Source organism: Perna viridis, chromosome 9 (genome assembly GCF_037379345.1).
Source record: "Perna viridis isolate PV_CMFRI_1.1 ecotype Kerala chromosome 9, ASM3737934v1, whole genome shotgun sequence".
Classification (NCBI taxonomy): Eukaryota; Metazoa; Mollusca; class Bivalvia; order Mytilida; family Mytilidae; genus Perna; species Perna viridis.
In genome coordinates, this window is record NC_142453.1 from 20,466,440 (window position 1) to 20,486,861 (window position 20,422).

A 20,422-nucleotide genomic window follows, 5' to 3' on the forward strand; every position below is an offset into this window, starting at 1 on the left:
CCTGTCATGATTGATTTCTATGAAATATGAAATCTTTTATTTTTTAGCAACCAAAAGACACTTCAAGATTGGATGAGGCCATTTATGTCAAACTATTATTACCAGAAATATGTAAGGTAAGGTTCAGGCTTTTGTGGGTTTGTAAACCATGAACTGAAGCTGTGGTTGATAAAATGATAATAAAGCCAAGAAAAAGATATGTCTGTTTACAGTTACCTGACCAACCCTGTTTTTTTCTGACTCAACTCATAGCCATTTTATGCACTAGCTAAAAATAAAAAAAAAAGATTAGGTAGTTTCAGGTTGAAACAAAAGTACATTTGATCAAAGTCTTTCTGGTGTTTGAGACAACACAGCATGTTTGCATTCTTATTTGCATATGGTGGACCCAGTCATATACAGAAACCAGCCAGCAGCTTTGTGACCACAAAAATATTTACGAATAGTACATACAAAGATGTTGTTAACATATGCATGAAAGAACACTCAGAGACTAATGATTTGGTTGAAGTAAAGGTGAACCTGTAACAAAAAAAATGAAAATGCCTACCTATGTACCCTATTTATTTAAAGAATATAACCCTAAACAGACATATATTTTTCCTTGTCTTAAATCTTAATAATAAGGTTGGTATTTGTGAATTGCCTTGTTCATAAAGCTGAATTGCTTAAAACCAACTTATTTTTGTGGACAAGATAAAATTTGGAAAATAAATCACTGTGAAGTCATTTTGATATGGCATAGAGTGGTTTAACAGACTTTTAACAACAGCAGTATTTGAATTAATGACCTGAAATGTGATGATGAATATCTATCAAGTTAACAGTATACACCTAATTTGATTTTTCTTGCGTAAATACAAAAATATGCAGAATTAATGAAACTTGGTATTACATTGAGACGAAAACATTTCTGACCATGCTTTTATTTTGTTTTACAGAAAGAACAACAAGAATCGGTCTTTTTCAGTTAATAAGACCTAAACATTCTATGATCATTTTATCATTGAGATTCTATAAAGCTTTATCATGTCACTATACCTGGTATCCTTTTTATCCTTTCTACAGTTTTTGAACCAGTCAACAGATACTCCCAACACGCTAGTTTTACAGTTAAAGAATTTATCTTCCAAAGTATTGTTTGCCCTCAGTTTGAACAACTTTGGTGCCGTCTTCAACAGAATCTCTGCTAAGTAAGTATGATGAAGGAAATGAGAACAGCTTACTAAATGAGGGAGACCTAGGGTAAAGGACATAACTCATGAAATCAGTGATATGTTTGTATTACATACAATTTCATGAAACAGAATGAAATCAGTCCAAGTTACTTTTATGCTTACATGAGATTGATGTAAAATGCTGAATACAAACATTCCAATGATTTGTAAGAGTTGTGTCCCTTACCCTAGGTCTACCTCCTTAGTAAACCTTGTGGAAAACTTCATAACATAGAAGTTTTATGAGAAAATATATGTGATACTGAAAATGTACTTGCGAAATTTATTTTTGATCCTTTTTTTTACCTGATTTTTTCTGCTTTAAAGCGGAATTCCACTTTTTCAGATGCAAATTTCACTGTTATGACTCATTTTTTAATTTATATTTACTTCCGATTTTGCCAATTTCCGCTTTGTTTGTTGACCTTGTAAAATCAGGTCTGTATGCAACACTTACCATTTCTCTTAAACAGTGAAAATTGATACTGTGACAAAATCTGTGAAAATTAGTATGTTTACAGTACTTAGAATGTGCTAAAATTGCTGAGAACATAAAAAAAAAATGGGGAGAAAATTTGTGTACAGAGTCATTATCAGTTACACCACACTTTAGTTTCCTTTATTTATGATTAATGTTTTCTTACCTGAAATGTAGAAAATGTCTACCAAGGGAGGTTAAAGATCACTCTTTTCAGTCAGTAGGTCGGAGGGTTGACATAGCAGTCAAGCTGTCAAGAGGGTTAGCTCAGAGGGTTGACATAGCAGTCAAGATGCTGAAGGGAGTAGGCTTGAGTGTTGGTATATTAGTTAAGCATGCCGAGAGGACATTCTCCAACAAAATTGTTTTAAGGAGACATCCCAAAGGCTGATGCCACCACTAATATCAACTGACAGCTTACAAACAGTATCTCGTAAAGGGGCGACTTAGTTATTGTCATCAATAAATCTCCAACAATAAATCGTAAAGTTAAATTTTCTTTTATAATTTTTCTTGTACTCATGACTTCTACTTCAGGTTAACATCACTATCAGTTCAGGGTGATGACCAAGATCTCTCAGATTTAGAACTCATTCAACACATCAATGTGGATGTACATAGACTTGTTAAATTATTCAATGGTAGGTTTACAGGCATAGTTTTACCACTTCAAGTGAAAGATTTATTTTACCGGTTTAAAATACAAAAAAAATAAAAATTAAAAAAGTCATGGCTGTATTAGTTATCATATGTTTTGATCCATATAAGGGGAGACAATCCAATTAATGTGTTTCTTATTTTCACATCTCTTTAGGAGGTAGACCTAGGGTAAGGGACATAACTCTTGAGATCAGTGATATGTTTGTATCATATTCAATTTCACCTAAGCCTTTTAAGCTTTTCTTTGGAATAGAATAAAATCAGTCCAAGTTTCTTTGGTGCTATATGAGATTGATATAAAATGATGAATACAAACGTTACAATGATTTATGAGAGTTGTGTCCCTTACTCTAGGTCTACATATTTAAATGCCTCTCGTCATAAACCATAATACAGGTTTAGATGAAAGTTAATGGGAAAATTGACATAAAACACAAGTGTGCATGAAGGAAGAAAAATATTGTCAGATCCATGCAAGGGGAGGTAATCAAACAGGATGTGACATGTTTTAAGTCTTATGTGAAGTGAGGTGTCTTATTTGCATTTATCTGTGAGCATACTCACAGTATTTCTTGATAAATATATTGATCGTATATTCTTTTGCAGATATAAATTCCAAATTTAAATCTCTGAAAACCAAGCATGTCATCACACTGGCTTCTAACCTTGAAAAGGTAATTAATTCATCATTGAAGTTAATAGTTCAGTATTGAGTTCTACTAAAATCATAGTTGTTTCCAATATTGACATGATTGTCTTATATAAAGTGTTCAGTCAGAATTATGCAGCTTATTTGATACATAGGGTATTACATAGATTTTGAAGTTGTCAATTGAAAAAAAACAATATGTTTCATTTGATTGTTACAAGACTAAGTTTCTTCTTGCTATGGGATCGTCATTGTTCGTGAAAGATCATTTTTGCTCCCCACATTTTGCTAACTGAAGGACTATCTGTCCTCATTACTGGTCTTTGCTAAAAAAAGTTGTAGTGAAATTTAACCTGATGGAAACATTACTGGCAGGGAAGACCTTGGTTTAATTTAATTTAAAAGGTCAAGTTATTGAAATATTAATTTTATGAATTGCTCTGATTTTTGACATTTTCAGGCTATTTGGATGTGGATGGACAACTATCCCGAAGAATTTACAGAACTTCAAAAGAAACCAAATGATGAGCTGCAAGGTAACATGACTTCTCTGTAGTTTTTTTTAAATCTTTTAAAATTGGTTAATTAAAGCTCCAACACAAAAAGTGGCAGATGTCCTTTAGTGTTTGGTCTGACTGTGTGTCGGTTTCCCATTTGTCTGTCTGTGTAACAAATCATAAATTTTTCTGCTCCTGACTTTGAGGAGGGTACATAGGTATATGTGTCACGAACTGTGATTTTCTTTCTGTTCTCTGCTGATGTTAATTCTCCGTTACTCATTTTGATGTTAAATTGTTGTTATCTGTTTCTCCGTTAAATTGTTTACTCCGATAATGGACTTTAATAGCTCCGATATTTGACTTTAATGGCTCCGTTAATTTGTATTTCTTTATGTAATATTTGCATGACTATTTCTTGCTGTAATTTCGCACCACTTCTCTACCTATATAAATGCTGAATATTGTAAAATTGTCAGATGGCCTTAAGATGATACGAAATAAATGTTGAAACTGTTTTGGTGTTACGCTGTTATTCTGCCATACATGGATATAAAACAAATCAATGTTGTGATTACAATTACCTTCACAACAATATGGGTTTCCGTCCTTCCTTTCTTCTGTTATGCTGAGGGGTGCCCATTTGTAACCCATTACTCCTCAAATGGAATTTTATGAAACTTTCACAGAATCTTCACTACATATTTCATTTGTGTGCATCCTAGTTAAGCTGAAGTCAAAATGTTCATGTTAACAAAGGGAGAAAGGAGGAGTGTCAAGTTAGTGAGCATTGCTCACAGTGTTTCTTGTTTATCTTTTGGTGTAGGATTTAATGTTTGGCATGAAGGTAGACCAGTTCAAGAGAAGATGTCATGTACCATAGTTGATGACCTTTGATGTTTAACTTAAACTGAAAGGTTAATTCATTGACTTAATGCATGGTTGATGTAGCAGCTTGGTCTACAGAGTTGGATTTTCACTTAAACTATGGGCAATTTGGACATCATTATGCTTAATTTCCTGTGAAGTTGCATGTTAAAAGAATAATGTCTGTTTTTGACATCTCAGTGGAGATCAGACCTTTTTTATGTTGGGTTATCTTTATTTTTTTCTGTCTGAACTGGCATTCTTTATGCCACATGTAAATGCAACACCTGCTTTTTATCTGTAGATTGTTGTGACAAATTGTTTGACCAGTTTAACACTTGTATGGAGAACTCTAAGAAGAAAGCTGCTATTTGGCCTCTACAGATGATGCTATTAGTTCTCTGTCCTGTAAGTTAAAATTAAAGAAAACCAAATTACTGTGAAAGTACTATTGTTCTTGAAATACCAATTTTCATGGTTTTCGTGGGTAGACCAAACCACGAAATTTGGTTCCCAAGGAATAAGAGATTCCAATCGGTGTGTATACTGAAAACTTCGAACCCAAGAATTCAAGAATCCATGAACTTGTTTTTTTTCCCTGATCAATGAAAATTTGTAACCACAAATTAAAGTACTTTCAAAATGATGGGTTTGAACTTTGAACTTTCCCAAACCCATATGCATCTGATTGAACAGAACTGGTTTTTCAGTTGTAAACAAAGAAAACTGAAATTGAATGTCCATTTAAATGGTTGCTTAACATTTTCAATTGTTTTCTTAATATCTTAAATATCAAATTTTTATCTCTGACACAATGGAAATAATTATAAAATTTTAAACTGGATGGTAAAATGTTGATGGCTTCAAAATATTTCTTAGATGGTAAAAATTAATTGTCTTTTTTTCCAGGGTTTTGAAAGACAAAACCTATATGTTTTCAAAATAATTAGACAAATCTAAGCCTTAACGTAAGTTAATTTGTGGAAGTGTTCTTCTTTTCTTAGAAAATATTGGAAGAAATAAACAATGCAGACAATGGTGCCCCTTGTTCAGCTCAGCATCTGAAGAAGGTAAGGTATTGCTTTAGATAGGAAAACATGTTTCCCATATTTATGTCTTTTTTATATGTTTAAAAACATTTACATGTTGAAGTACATTTTAGGACTTGTTCTGTAAGTAAAAGTGATTGGGTCATTGATTGGTGTGTTTTGGAGGAAAGTAAAAATTGCACAAAACTAGTTTTTGAAACATGTACAATTGGAAAGATTATTTACATCATTCTCAATGTCTTCACAGCATGTACACTAACATTGAATACATTCCGCTTCTAAATGGAATGTGAATTTTTTATATTTTTATTTTATTTAGGCCATTCAAAGTTAATTTCTTGGTTCTTAGGTCTTATTGAAACCAGATAAGAGAGGGAGATATTATTTTTAATTTTTTTTATATCCCCTAAAGTGATTGGAAGGCTTCATACATTATTCACAATAAAAAAAAATTATGGGAGACATCTTTCTGTTTTTTATTTCTTTGATACATATATATTGGTACAAATGGGTATTGAGGCACTTTCAAAAGTGTGAGGGCCTGAGAACCAAGGACTTATTTTTTACTGACCTTTTTTATTGTTTTTGTATATTGTATATTGAATTCCAGCATTTATCATGTTTACTTTAATTAATATCTTTTCTCTCCTCTTCAGAAACATTTCATTGATGAAGTAAAGAAGGCCATATCACCCCATCATGCTGGATCCAAGCTCACAGAGGGGGCTGCTGTTACCTGTGTTCGTCTCTGTAAAGCATCTACATATATCAGTATCAATGATAGACTGAATGTTTTGTTCAGTCTAGTGCAATCAGTTATAAATGATCTCAAAGTGAGTATATAATGTTTTGCCTTACTTGAGAAAAGGATTAATGAAGTATTTCAACAGCAGTCAGAATGCATTATATTAACATGTTAAAAATTAATGTTATATTTACAATATGCCTGAAAACTGTACATGCAATTTAAGTAAAGAGTGAAATTATTTGAAAGATAGTATCAATTGAACATACTATATCCAAAATCTTAAACATACAGTTTTGTAAAGTGTGTAATTGTAGAAATCGCTAATTTTGCCCTGACAAAGTTTTGGGGTATAAAGGAATCTGTCTTTGTCTGTTCACATTACTTCTAAGCACAATTCCCGAACTCCCCAACGGATTTTGATCAAATTTTAGAGGAAGGTTAGGCATCTTAGATGTGCATGAATGTGTATACAATTATTATTGGACAACTCCATAGGGAAATAATGCAACTTAAGGATTTTTACATTTAACTCCATTAACAGGGGGTACTCTCTTAGTGGTCTCACACATTGTATTTCTAGTTAACTCCAGATCATGGCTTGTTCAGAACTAGATTTCCTATTCACTAATGATTTCTATATTTCAGCAACTTTTGTTCAACCCGCCACCCAACACCAAGCCATTTTCCAGAGGACAGAGTATCGTTGATCTTGATCTTTACAATGATTGTTTTGTATCCTGCTTTCGTATCACTCCACACAACAATGACGTCTTGAAAGTTTGTTTACATCCAAATTCTCCTCCCATCTACCATTTTGTTCTTGTCAACGCCTTGCATAGAATTATCACACAGGTGAGAAAAGTCTTTTTTATGCTCAACCTTTAGGCATTGCTTTTAAAAATATTGTTGCTTCCTAAGTAGAGTTTAATTTTAAAATTTAGTTTCAAATGAATTTTCTTAAAAGGCCATTGTTAAAAACATTTAATTGACAAGCACAAAAATGATTCTGTTCCCCATAGTAACAGTGTCTATAATCAATATTCATAATACTATTCATATCAATACCAAAATTTTTAAGTATAAAAAGTGCACTGTTCTTACTTTTTGTTTTGTCAATTGGAACAATGTACAATTGTAGTATGGATTGTACCCCCTTAAAAACTGTCCGTCATGTGTACATTTTATATTTATGAAGTATGAATTTGTATATATATTGAACTCGTATATCTATAGCCCAGATTGCCATGGTGGCCAAACATTACCATTATTTATGGGAAAGCTGCAGAGTTACGGAACATGTTTACTGATACATTAAACAAGGTGACACAAGGAATGGCTGCTCATTCTACATCAAAACCTGCTGGAGTTATTCTTCCATATGTAAGTTATGAACACTTAAAAAGTAATCATATTGCCAGCAGTTACGAAGTAAAAATTTTTAAGTATAAGTAGTCATTTGATATCAGACCTGATTTTCTTTCGCTGCTACCGTGAGGATGCTTTCAATTTTGGCAATTTTACTTTGTTGACCGTATAAAATTAGATCTGTGATTGCATTGGCTTTACATAGAGGGACAGTATATGCAGTATATGCTTGCATATTACCTAGGGATCTACAGGGATGTGAATTTCTCTAAGGATTCACAAATTTCCATAACCAACTTGTTAGAATAAAGAAGCCAATAAAGTGGTTTAACAGTTCATTATGATATTATTATTTGGTTTAGTGTGTGAGAGAGTAACCAATGTATTTGTTTTCCTCTATGACTGTCAGACTTAATGCGGTGATATGATTATTTGAATGTTTCACTGATGCAATAATATTTTTATTCACTGATAGAGTAATATTTTTATTCACTGATCGATAATATTTTTAGTTCTTAGATGATTAAAATTTAACCATGGCCTCCTGCTTCTTTGTAGATTTCTCTACAGGCAATTACCAAGTTGACACTTCAGAGAATCAGTAAGACAACTGATGAAACCATGACAACCTACAGATACCTCTTGTTATGGATTGTTAGATTGATACATGATGATCCAAACCTCATGTTACATGTAAGTTATTGTTACACTAGGGTCCGAACCTCATGTTACACGTAAGTTATTTTAAACCTGGGTCCAAACTTTATAATACATGTTAAGGGTTCAAACCTCATGTTATATGTAAGTTATTGTTACATCAGGGTCCAAACCTCCTGTTACATGTTAGTTATTCAAAAAAGTAAAAAAAAATTACAGTTTTATGTAATTTTAACTTGTAAAGACATTTGTGAAGCATAATGTTTTGAATCATGCATCTGATGCCATGGTCTACACAGCTAAAAGTGCCACTATTGATAATCATATGTTACTTGATTTATATGATAATCATATGTAAATATTGTCTGGCTAACTTATGATGTTCATGTATCTGAAAAATGTATAATCAAATGGTTATCATGGTTATCATGTGTAAACAGAGACACATTATAATCGGTTCATTCTTGTTGCACTTCACATAATACTCATATGCGGCACTTAACCCTGCAATCTTATAAATGTTCTTTGTATCAATTTTCTGTTCAAGAAAACATTGTAAAAAAAAACCAAAATAACAACTAAATGTATTCAAAATTTTGAACTTTTAAACAAAATTTCTCAATTACCTAAAAAATTTTGAAGGTAGTGTTAAATATAGAAAATAAGTTTTAAAAATATTGAACATTTTTTTTAAAAACTTTTGAGAATTTTTCAGTAATCTACAATACGTTTCCCACAATATTTTAGGTAATTGGATATTGTTTTCATATTTCTCTACATCACATTGTTATATTTATAGAACCAAGGAAAGCCAGGCCATGAAGTACAGAGTAGTACACTAGAGCTGATGAATGGATTGGTCTCCCTTGTCCATCAACAGTGTATGCCTGATGTATCATCTGAAGCTATGGAGGTTTGTATTGTACTAGATGATATGATTTCAGGCTGTACTCAAATTACATTTATGTTTATTGATAATGCACTGTTGTGTTTGCTGACATTTCTACCAATGGGAATATGCAAGACTTTTTAACACATGATGTGTGTCTGCATTTAAAGTTCAAACCATCTCTTTCTAACTGCATACATCATTTCCCGGTGCACCTGTTCCAAGCTCCCAGTTTTTAGTGGAGTCTGAGTTACTCATTTGCTTTTGTTACTTTGTATGTATGATTTTAGTTACTTTATGTCCTTTGTTGTGTATTTCTGTTTTCCATGTCTGGTCTTGGTCACTGGATTACATTCTTTTGATTACGGCTAGACCTTTGTTCCCTTGATTACTCTTTCCCACAGAAATATTTTGAGCCATTCATGTTTTGACAGAGGTTCTACATATGTAGGATGTAGCTGATGCTCTGACCCTATTGACCTTACTTACAGTATTCCCTTCTTTAGTGAACATTTATTATCTGCCATTTACATTGTAAGTCTCTCAAATGAAGACTTATTTGTTATGTACAATTTTATAACCAAAAAAACCCCAAAAAGTGACAATGTTTTATTTTTCATATTTTTACCAGGCTCTGTTGTGCTTACATCAGCCAGAGAATATAGAGTTGTGGAATCCTGAATCTCCAATCCATACATTCTGGGATGTCAGGTAGGGCTGCCAAATGAGAATTTTGACAATTTGTGGTTGTAGTTCGTTTCATTAAAGTAATAGGAAAGAAGTAGGTTGAATGGAATCACCTTGCAATGTAAAAGACTTCAGAAAGTTAGCAAACTCATTAGGTCAATTATAAACCTTAGATCATCAAACTTAAATTCAATTGAGAAAAAGATGAAAAATATGAAATAAGTTAAAGTTCCTGATGTGGTCTACTGCACTACATGTGCTACACTAACATTAGCACTGTAAACTTGTTCCTTAAAATGTTTTGTGTATGAATAAGACACTTTCAAGTGTTTGCTACTTTGAACCTTTGATCATCAAACTCAAATTCAATTGAGAAAAAGATGAAAAATATGAAATAAAGTTCCTGATGTGCACTGCAATGCTTCATCAACATTAGCACTGTAAACTTGTTACTTAAAATGTTTTATGTATGAATAAGACATTTTCAAGTGATTTTTTCAATGTAACTTCTTTTTTCCAGTTCCCAGGTTTTGTTTTCCATATCACAGAAGTTAATCCAGAGACAACTCGCCAATTACACAGACATTTTGAAATGGTTACGGGAAATCCTTGTCTGCCGTAATATCTTCCTCAACAAAAATAGTGCTAGTGCTAATATAGGAAACAATAAAACTATATGTATTACTATCAAATTAGAGGTAGGTACTATATTACACTGTAGCTTTATAATATCTCCAGTCTGTACATCTCCAGAAACATTTACTTTGCAGAGGATGCTTACCCTACCAGTGCACCTGGTCTGTGCTCCAAGTTTTTAGTGGAGTCAGAGTTTCTCATTTACTTTCGTTACTTTGTATGATATATTTTGGTTATATTATGTTCTTTGTTGTGTGTGTCTATTTTCCCTGTCTAGTCTTTATCCTTGGAATATGTTCTTTTGATTACCCCTTGATTCTTGGTTCTTTGCTGAGGTAAAAAATGGGAAATACAACCTGGTAGCCCAGACCATATTTTTGTTTAATATTTTCTGTATGTTCAGCTAAATTTTATACTGAAAAGTTTGATAGCCCAGCTCAAAATTTAGTGGCCATGAGCAACTGGGCAACTGCTTATTTTTATCCTTGTCTTGAATTACTGTTATCTATTTCAGGTTGTGTTTTTTATGTACTTATGGAGTATAGATATTGATGCTGTATTGACTGCCATGTCATGCTTCAGTTTGTTGTGTGAGGAGGCTGATATCAGGTGTGGTGCTGACGAGATGGCTGTGACACAGATTCTTCCTAACTACAATGTGTATGCTGACCTTGCTCAGGCCAGCACAGTTCTTACAACAGGTTTGTGTAAATTACAGCAAGTAATAAAGTTATCTTCAGGAAATAGAGTTGGTCTTACCTAATTTAATGACAATCACTTGATGCACTTCCTTAGGTACTTAACTGAAAAATTGACGACGAGATCTAAACTTACTATCAAACTTAGATTAAAACACTTATAAAATAATAGAAAGATTAAATCTCCTTGATAATTGTCCAGTTAAGTACATAAGACATTTCATCAGGTAAAGGTCATTCAGTCATGGGAAGCTCTAACAATAAGTTATGTCATCTTATCCCGTAGTGTGCACATGGATTTTCAGGGTACCAATTTGCTCTCATTTACACCAGTACATCATTATAGTCTTGATTTGAATCATGATTTTAACTTTGTCATAATGTTCATGACAGAGTCATGATTTTAACTTTGTCATAATGGTCATGACTGAATCATGATTATAACTTTGTCATAATGGTCATGACTGAATCATGATTTTAACTTTGTCAAAATGGTCTAGATTGAATCATGATTGTAACTTCAATTGTAGGAAGGGCTGCTCTCCAGAAAAGAATAATGGCATTACTAAGGAAGATAGACCAGCATACCTCTGGAAACTCCCAGGCTTGGGATGATACATATAGGAATTGGGAAATCATTACCCAGTACTTAGAAACTTTCCCAAAAGATCCCAAAGTTAAGATGGAAGAGTGTAGTGCATCAGCACTTGGAGCTGGGATACCCATCAAAAGAAAACCACCACATCATGCTAGCACTGAACATGAGTTGGAGGTAAACAGGGATGATTTTACCACTGTTTAGCAGATTTAAGCTTCAAGTCCAGACTTTACCCAACTTATTCTTTATTTCCTGTATACTTATTTCCGATTTTGTTTGCCTGTTGTTCAAAATAAAGTCATTTCAGGGTACAGATTCTGCTTTTGAAAGTCATAAAAGACAGTGCAAATAACAAAGCTATATACATGCTGATTACTGTAGACATATTAAGTAGAAAAGCATGAATAATACAACACAATATAAAACTAATCATCTTTTGAAACTGTCAAAATGGGTACCTGCAAATATATTCACTTGACAAAATGTATGATTAGTATGTTTACAGTAACATCCTTGGTAGATTTATCTATGATACATACTCCTTGCTAAAACAATTACAATGTCAGAGGTGTTTACCATTACAGTTTTACTGTAGTTTATGTGATATTTGACTGCAAATTACTCTCTATGGATTATAATCTGTCAATAATAACCATGTTAAAATGACACAAAGTTCAAGATTTTAAGTATCATTGTCATAAATTACAACTAAAAGTTTGGTTAGTCGGAAAGTTTAAAGTAGCATAAACATGTTTACAATGTTTTAAAACGTATCAGAGAACCTTAGCCATAATGGCATAGTATTAATATAGTACTGGTGAAGAACAATATATCTAAAAAAAATCCTCTTTGAATCCTTAAAAAAAATGACGCAATGTTATATTTCTTGTAGAATAATCGAGCCCTTAATCATAAAAAATAGTGGAATGGTTTATTTAAAATCTTCAAAAAGAATCCTGCTTGACATAAAAAGATTTGTTTTCCCTATGTTTTCACTACAGGATCAGTTAAATGAATGGGCCAACATGACAGGGTTTCTGTGTGCTCTGGGTGGTGTCAGGTTACAGAATAAACCACACAGAATTAGTGCTACTAGTATCCCCAGTGGACTAGACTCCAGAAAGACCAGTCTCATGCAGAGTTGTGGGGACTCCCAGTATTGCCCTGTTACTCAGTAAGTAAAATAAATCCTCTGTCTCCTGTGTTAAAAATGCTTTGTTTTTATAAATGGTCCTTGTACTATTTACATGTGTAAAGGTGAATAGCTAATACTGTGGATATTTAGGGACTGGTACCAGTTTTTTTTTACCATTTTGGTTACATCACACCATATGTCTATTCGAAATTTGTACTGTGATAGTTATTTCTGCTTTTTCAAATCCTGAAGGGGGTTCCAGAACAAAAAGGCCAGATGTATATTTTTGTTCAGTTTTTGCCCAAGTAATGCTGGAAATTAACATAATTTTTCAACAACGAGCAGACATGATTATTTTGGGATTTCCTGTTATGGTTTTTTTACTATATATTTACTTTCGATTTCATCAATTTCCAAATTTATTTGTTGGCTTATTAAATTCATGTCTGAACAATGCTTGATCCTTCCAATGGAACCTCCTTAGCATCCGCTTATGAACTATAGCCTCTAGTTACAACCTTTTAACTCTTGATTCCAGATTCATCAGTAATCTGTTGAAACTGTTGGTCTGTCAGAATGAGAAGTTTGGAGCACAGATACAAAAGCATGTAAAAGAACTGGTTGGACACGAGCTGAACCCAGCTCTCTTTCCCATACTGTTTGATCAGATCAAAGTCTGTGTTGATAAGTTCTTTGACCCTTCTGGCCAGGTAAGTTACATTTAATGAACAATTTACCTGACCTTACTCCAGACAGTGGACATTGCTGTTGATGAGGACTGAGGTTCAGCGATGTCCTATATATGTAGAATGTAAGACTAGACTTTGATCAGCAAAAAATATTGTGATGGAAGTGACGAAATTTGTTGACACAGGATTTAGATGATTACACATGTTTGAGGGTGCTGTTTTGTCTCTTAATATAACATTGAACTCCATCCACCATTGGCATAGCCTAAAATCTTATCAGCTTCAAGATCAAGAGGAGATAACCCATTTTCTGGTAAAATAAATAAAAGAACAGGGTTATGGAATACTGCTTTAGTACCATTGTTTTTATTTTATTGTGTCTGATATGCATGTAGTCCTGTAAACAAACTAAGTCTCTCTGTTACTAATTTCCTCAGATTTTGTTGAATGTATGAGAAATGCTAAGTGATAACAAATGTAAATATTGATTTTGCAGGTGCATTTTTATGCTTATTTGACTACCGTGAATACTGTAAACATAATTATTTTGTGGTTGCTAATTTTCGCTTACCCTAATGGTGCACCTGGTCCATGCTTCAGTTTTTAGTGGAGTCCAAGTTGCTCATTTGCTTCTGTTACTTTGCATGTATGATTTTAGTTACTGTATGTTCTTTGTTGTGTATGTCTGTTTTCCATGTCTGGTCTTTGTCCCTGGATTACATTCTTTTGATTACTGCTATAACCTTGGTTCCCTTGATTACTTTTTCGCTGATCTTTGCAAGTGAACGTATTCGAGGATATCAATGTTACAGGTAACTTTTTTGTTTTGGTGCTTTTCTGTTCATTGTGAAAATGGTGAAAATTAGTACATCACCAAATTAGATACGTTTTCAGTATAATGAAAGAAAATGGTTGGTAGTATTTGACACTACAAATATTATTTTGTTCACCATTTCAAATCGCACAAACTTTAAAATTGTGGAATTTTCTAGGCATGACTTTCATGAAGTAATTAAGATGCAATTTTGAATTATTTTTTACAGGTGATAGTAACTGATCTAAATACACAGTTTATTGAGAATGTCATCTTTATAATGAAGAACATTCTAGAAATCAAGACAGACCAACCCTGTGATAATGTTGGAGTTACCAGTATTGAGTCGTTGATGTTGGCCATCGTAAGGTACAGAATATGGTTCTAAATTGGTTGTCCTTATCGGATGGTTGGGAAAGAATTTGTTACAATGGGGCATTTTCAGCATTTAGTATAAGTATTCAAAATGTAATTGGGCCATTTACTAACATTCTAAGTGAAATCCTGTTACTTAAATGGGCCATTTTCAGCTTCTATGGGCATATGTCCCATGGCTCTTGCTTTTCCCTATCACTGCTTACCTGATGTGCATAGCATGTATGTTAGTTACAGAAACAGATGTACAGGCACATTCATCTGTCATAATACGTAATTTAATAGACTTTCTCATTAAGGTAATAAAATGTTATTTAAAATTAATTTGGATCTCATGAAGCATAGTATCATTGATTTAGGGAAATCATAATCTGTAATGTTCTATATAGGCTGCATTTGGCAATGATTTTATATAAAACAAAACACACATGCTGACATTATGTAATTAATATGTATTTTTTTTCCTCTAATTAATATGTATTAACTCTGTTGTTGATAGGTATGTGAGACATCTTGATTCAACAGTTCATGCGATACAGATTAAAATCAAACTCTGCCAATTGGTTGAAACAATGATGCAGAGACGAGATGATCTCACCTTCAGACAGGAGATGAAATTTAGGAATAAATTGGTGGAGTACTTAACAGACTGGATCATGGGGAATTCCCATCAGGTCAATATTGGGGACATCTGCAGCATGTCAAGGTAAGCACACGGTATAAAATCATTGATATTTTGTTGTGAAGGTGTTGCGCTAGTCATTTTTACTTTTAAAAGCACGATTTTCCCTTAGCTTCTGAGAATTCCTTACATTATTTCAGACTTTTAAAATTTTGCTTAATTACTTATGCTATATCTTAGCTTGACCACATGTATCATCCTTGCTAAAATTTAATGAGGTTTACATATATAGAGATTTATAAATATATAGCAACGTTTTCTGTGTGTAAAAAAAATCCATCCAAATCAACCCCTGAATGACTAGGAAATCTTTTTGATTTAATCATGTTCTTAAGAATCATATTACGTGTTGTTAATTTCAAATTCTAAAGATGTTGTAATGAGGTCAATTATAATTCTAAGGGAGATAAAACAGGCAGGTTTTTACGGTTTTGTATCAAGCCTTTCATTGAATATTTAATAATATACAGGTAATTGTTTTCTACAATTTCTTTAAAATTGGAGCATATCTATATATAAATTAATTTCAGATAAATACTGTAATCTGATTGTTAAAATAATTTTGTTATATCTCAATGGATAAAAAAAATGTTGACACACCCCTATTCAGTTAAATTCAGAGCTACTTTTCTTATGTTTAAAGATAAAAAATTAATTTACAAGAATTGGCAATAATAAAAATTTTGTCTATTGAAAAATAACATAAATTTTCCATGTGCACTTCGCACAATAAACAATATGCACATGGAAAATTTATGTTATTTTTCAATAGAGAAATTTTTTTATTACTGCCAATTCTTAAATATAGTTTACTAATATATATTGTATGACATTTTATTTATTTTTCATAAGTTTTACACATTTCTAATACATCTCCATCAATTGCATTGTGTATTTCACGCATCACACTTTTTTCCATAAATTGAAAAAATATGTGTAATAATGCACATACAAATTTAAAATTTTTGACCTTAAGACATGGTATACATGTATGTAAAGTTGTTGTTACCCTATATTTCTTAGTTCTATTCCTACTTATATTGCATCCCTATGTATTGTCATGTAATCATGTCCTTCAGTTATACTTAAAATTTGCTTACATTTTGAGGTACTCCTGTTTTCAAGTTATAAATTTGCGTATTTTACTAGAAAGTTTTGATAATTTTTAAATCTACTGATTGTAATTTAAAATTATTTGTATTTGTGTTTTGAAAAGTTGAGACCTATTTGCCAGTATTTAGGTCGTGAGGCTTTTATTGTACATGTATGAAAAATTATAAGGGAAAAATGGAAATCCAATGCCTGCTTACTTTCCAGTGTTCTAGGATTCTAGATAATTTTTTTGCATTGCTTTGTTCATCATGAAAATTCTCCAAATTTATGGTTGGTAGTTTGAAGTTATTTCCTATGATTTTTAAGTTTCTGTTCCTTTAGTGAACAGTCCATTGGGAATTATTTAGAACAGAATACAATTTTAACCAGCATATTATTTTTGTATGAGTTTCAAAATGATTTTTTACCTCCAGTTCTATCAATTTTGATTCATAACAGACAAAATATGATTTTACTACATATTGTTATTCTCAAATGTGTAATTCAAATTGACTTCAGGAATGCCTTTAGAATCTCTCAGAAGAACAGGAATATCTCAAATCTTTTGTTTTATTACCAAGATTGTTCTTTTATTTTGCTTTTTATTTGTGTATTTGTGTTGTTAACTTTTGTTGCCAGGCGACCTACTAGAACAGCCATTCAGAGAATCATCCATTCCAATCAATCAACCAATCAAGTATCAAAACAAGCCACACCCACACCTTTATTCCACCAATCACAGTCAGATGTGTGAGTATGAATATTCAAAATAAGCCACATCCACACCTGTATTCTACCAATCACACTCAGATGTGTGAGTATGAATATATGGTTTTGAGTTGTGTTGAAAGCCAACATCATGTTTGATAGGAACTATACTTAGATGCATATGTCAAACTAGCAGTGTAAGCTGTTTTGAAAAAAAATTGCATTAGTCATGCGGTTATAGAAACAGTGGCACAGACAAATGCTGTGGCTAATGTCCAATGTATTTAAATAGGCAATCCTGAAAATTTGATTAGCCACATTCAACAAGCATTTGGCGAAATGGCTACCTGCTATCACATACTGAAGATGACATATTTTCGTGACAACTTTTCCTAACTTTTAACTCCAAAAAATGTTTTTCAGATTGACATGATAAGATCCTTGTTGCCTACAATTTTTAATGATACGGGAGTTCATTTACTAGATGAAATAGTTAATATGTGGAACAACATTGCAGACCATTGTAATGATCATACACTGTAAAAAAAAATACTTGTGTGCACTGTATATTTCCATTAAATTTGATTTTTAAAGATATTCTATAAAGAAATGTCAAATTCAGGCATATATAAAATCAAAGTATTGAATGGTGTCAAAAACTGCTTCATGCACTGCTTTCAGGCTGCCTGGACCAGTTCATTTCAACTTTACTTGCTTATTTCTTTGATCCCACCCTGTATTTCATACATGTATTTGTGATTGTTTGTTGCATGCCATTCTATGGTTGTATCATGCTTTATTATTTTAAAAGTACTTGAATAACTTAAATACATTTCTTTGGTTTCAGGTATTTTTATGGTTGAGTTTGTGCTTTAGAAAAAAACCTGAAAGATTTATTGAAATTTAAAAAAAACCCACAGAAAACGAATGATAAATCTATAACATGACTTTAGGATGTAGACCTAGGGTAAGGACTTAAGTCTTTAAATCATTGGTATGTTTGTATCACATTCAATTTCACCAAAGCTTATCAAGCTTTCCTTTTAAACAGAATGAAATCAGCCAAAGTTACTTTGATGCTTACATGAGATTGATGTAAAATGCTGAATACAAATGTTCCAATGATTTGCAAGAGTTGTGTCCCTTACCCGAAGTCTACCTCCTTCAGTAACTGCAGGAAAAAATGTGTTCCTGTCAGTGGTTTAAATTTACTTTCATGAGTAAAGATCCTGACTTCTTTTGCATCCTAAATGAAAGGTCCTCTGTAAGAAAAAGGCCCTTGTTAAGAGTATGTATATAAGGTATGTCCAGGATCCAGATCAATGATATTTCAGTTGTCCTGCATCAGAAGTTAAGGGTCCAAGACCTCAGAGCAAGACCTCGGACCAGTGCTAACTTGAACTTCTGCCCTCTCTATTAAGAACTTCCTACTAATTTTTAAGCTATGTTTGATATTACATGGCAGGCTTAACTGACATTCTATCCAAGTAAAAGAATTTAACATGTCTGAGGCAAATTGCACTATTTTTGTTTACTCGTATACATTTAAATACGAGAAAATTTAGTGTACAAGGAAAATATTTATCTACTTGCTCAATGGAACAAATTGTTAACTTCCATTGAAGGTAATTAGCTTTTCTTGTATTTTGAAAACTTCTTATTTTTATGCAATTTTTTTACTTGATCATAGATATTTAAACATTATTACCAAAATTTGTGTCTAATAAATGACAGAGTCCTCATAACACTGTAATAATTTAACCTATGACCTTAGATCTGTTAGGGGTCATATTTCAGTCTGACAGAAAATGACTTGCATATCATTTGGTGCAAATCTGGAAGTTTAACAAATAGGACAGCTCGGCCCATAAAGCCTTCTGGGATTAAGGATGATGGCCAATTTATGTGAAGGGATATTTCTAAAAACAAGGCCTTTTCCCTTAATAATTGTCCTCTTGCAGGTTAAACCTGGCTTATATCATTTTAAAACCTAGAATTTGCCTTAGATTGTACACCATGATAAGATCGATGGACCAAATTTAAAAATTGTTTCTTTTTTTTTTAGGGATTTAGACCAAGCCAGTATGGAGGCTGTTGCTGCCTTGCTAGCTGGACTTCCACTGCAACCTGAAGAGAGTGATAGAGGGGATCTAATGGAGGCCAAGTCGCAACTTTTCCTCAAGTAAGATTGTATTTAGGGGTTCATTGGAGAGACTCAGGTTATTTTCTTCCGCTAAATTGTTTCAAATCTAGATTGAACTGTAATTGTAACCATTTTTACTTAACTGTAATCACTTTTAATTTTACTAGTTTGTTCCTTTTGAAACATCCATGGTAGAAAGATAAGCAAAGAATGAAAAGATTCAATATTTCAGATTTTCCAGCAAAGCGCAATTTCTATTTATACAATTTCTCGATGTCTCATTTTAACAACAACACTTCATATAAAATAACATATACATGTCTTAATGTTTTGTTAAATGTAATGTATGAATATCACTTAGATTTCTCAGCTTGAAACTATAAAGCAATATTTTCATTTTAAAATATACAGTATTTATTAATATATTTATTGTATTTTAACATAAATTCATGACAATGAAGGAAAATATAACATAGCAAATTTATTACAGGATTCAGACACAACACTAGCCAGGTTGGAAATACTAGCCTGACCTCCTGTCTGTGGCTGGTAATTTCTGGACAGGGCTGGTTAAAATTTAGCAAATTTTGACTGGTTTTATAGTTAAAATTTGTAAAATTCAAGTTCAGGGCTGTTGATATTTTTCAGTGAATTTCTTACCCTGCACTAGCTTCTTCTGAAATCATGAAAAAACAATTTTGTCATTGGGCAATATCGAAATTGTTAGATGACCATCGAAATTTGTTAACTGCAAAACTGATGTTGTTAATTACCTGAAAATCAACCTTGCTTCAAAATGTATTTCAAAGTTTAATTCTTATGATTTTATAAAGAATTTTTGTTTTGTTTAGATATCTGACCCTATTCATGAACTTACTGAATGATTGCTCAGAGGAAGAACAGGATACAGCTATGGACCCAAACAGAAAAAGGAGTACTTCTAACTTGAGTGCTCTACGTAATTGTACTGTACAGGCCATGTCAAATTTACTAAATGCCAACATAGACAGTGGGTTAATGCACTCCATTGGTAGGTTACTGATTTGCATAAAATGTGTTTCTGAATAAATTAAGTAGTGTGTATCACAT

At 32.5% G+C, this 20,422-nt stretch overlaps 1 protein-coding gene across 5 annotated transcripts in view; it reads left to right on the plus strand.

The window, feature by feature from the left end:
* Window positions 1-20,422, plus strand: part of LOC148607259 (neurofibromin-like) — a 58,408-nt gene that overhangs the window by 6,049 nt on the left and 31,937 nt on the right. For 4 of the 5 annotated variants that reach the window (XM_088545767.1, XM_088545765.1, XM_088545766.1 and 1 more), the window contains exons 4-26: window positions 48-116; window positions 1,069-1,193; window positions 2,233-2,336; window positions 2,962-3,029; window positions 3,465-3,540; window positions 4,673-4,776; window positions 5,373-5,438; window positions 6,074-6,250; window positions 6,811-7,017; window positions 7,399-7,545; window positions 8,089-8,223; window positions 8,987-9,100; window positions 9,708-9,787; window positions 10,284-10,461; window positions 10,914-11,100; window positions 11,628-11,869; window positions 12,697-12,869; window positions 13,369-13,540; window positions 14,563-14,702; window positions 15,208-15,414; window positions 17,122-17,232; window positions 19,256-19,372; window positions 20,185-20,363. In XM_088545767.1, the coding sequence (XP_088401893.1) occupies window positions 48-116; window positions 1,069-1,193; window positions 2,233-2,336; window positions 2,962-3,029; window positions 3,465-3,540; window positions 4,673-4,776; window positions 5,373-5,438; window positions 6,074-6,250; window positions 6,811-7,017; window positions 7,399-7,545; window positions 8,089-8,223; window positions 8,987-9,100; window positions 9,708-9,787; window positions 10,284-10,461; window positions 10,914-11,100; window positions 11,628-11,869; window positions 12,697-12,869; window positions 13,369-13,540; window positions 14,563-14,702; window positions 15,208-15,414; window positions 17,122-17,232; window positions 19,256-19,372; window positions 20,185-20,363 (3,178 nt within the window). The remainder of the gene's footprint in view (window positions 1-47; window positions 117-1,068; window positions 1,194-2,232; window positions 2,337-2,961; window positions 3,030-3,464; window positions 3,541-4,672; window positions 4,777-5,372; window positions 5,439-6,073; window positions 6,251-6,810; window positions 7,018-7,398; window positions 7,546-8,088; window positions 8,224-8,986; window positions 9,101-9,707; window positions 9,788-10,283; window positions 10,462-10,913; window positions 11,101-11,627; window positions 11,870-12,696; window positions 12,870-13,368; window positions 13,541-14,562; window positions 14,703-15,207; window positions 15,415-17,121; window positions 17,233-19,255; window positions 19,373-20,184; window positions 20,364-20,422) is intronic. The other variant, XM_088545770.1, reaches the window with a different exon arrangement.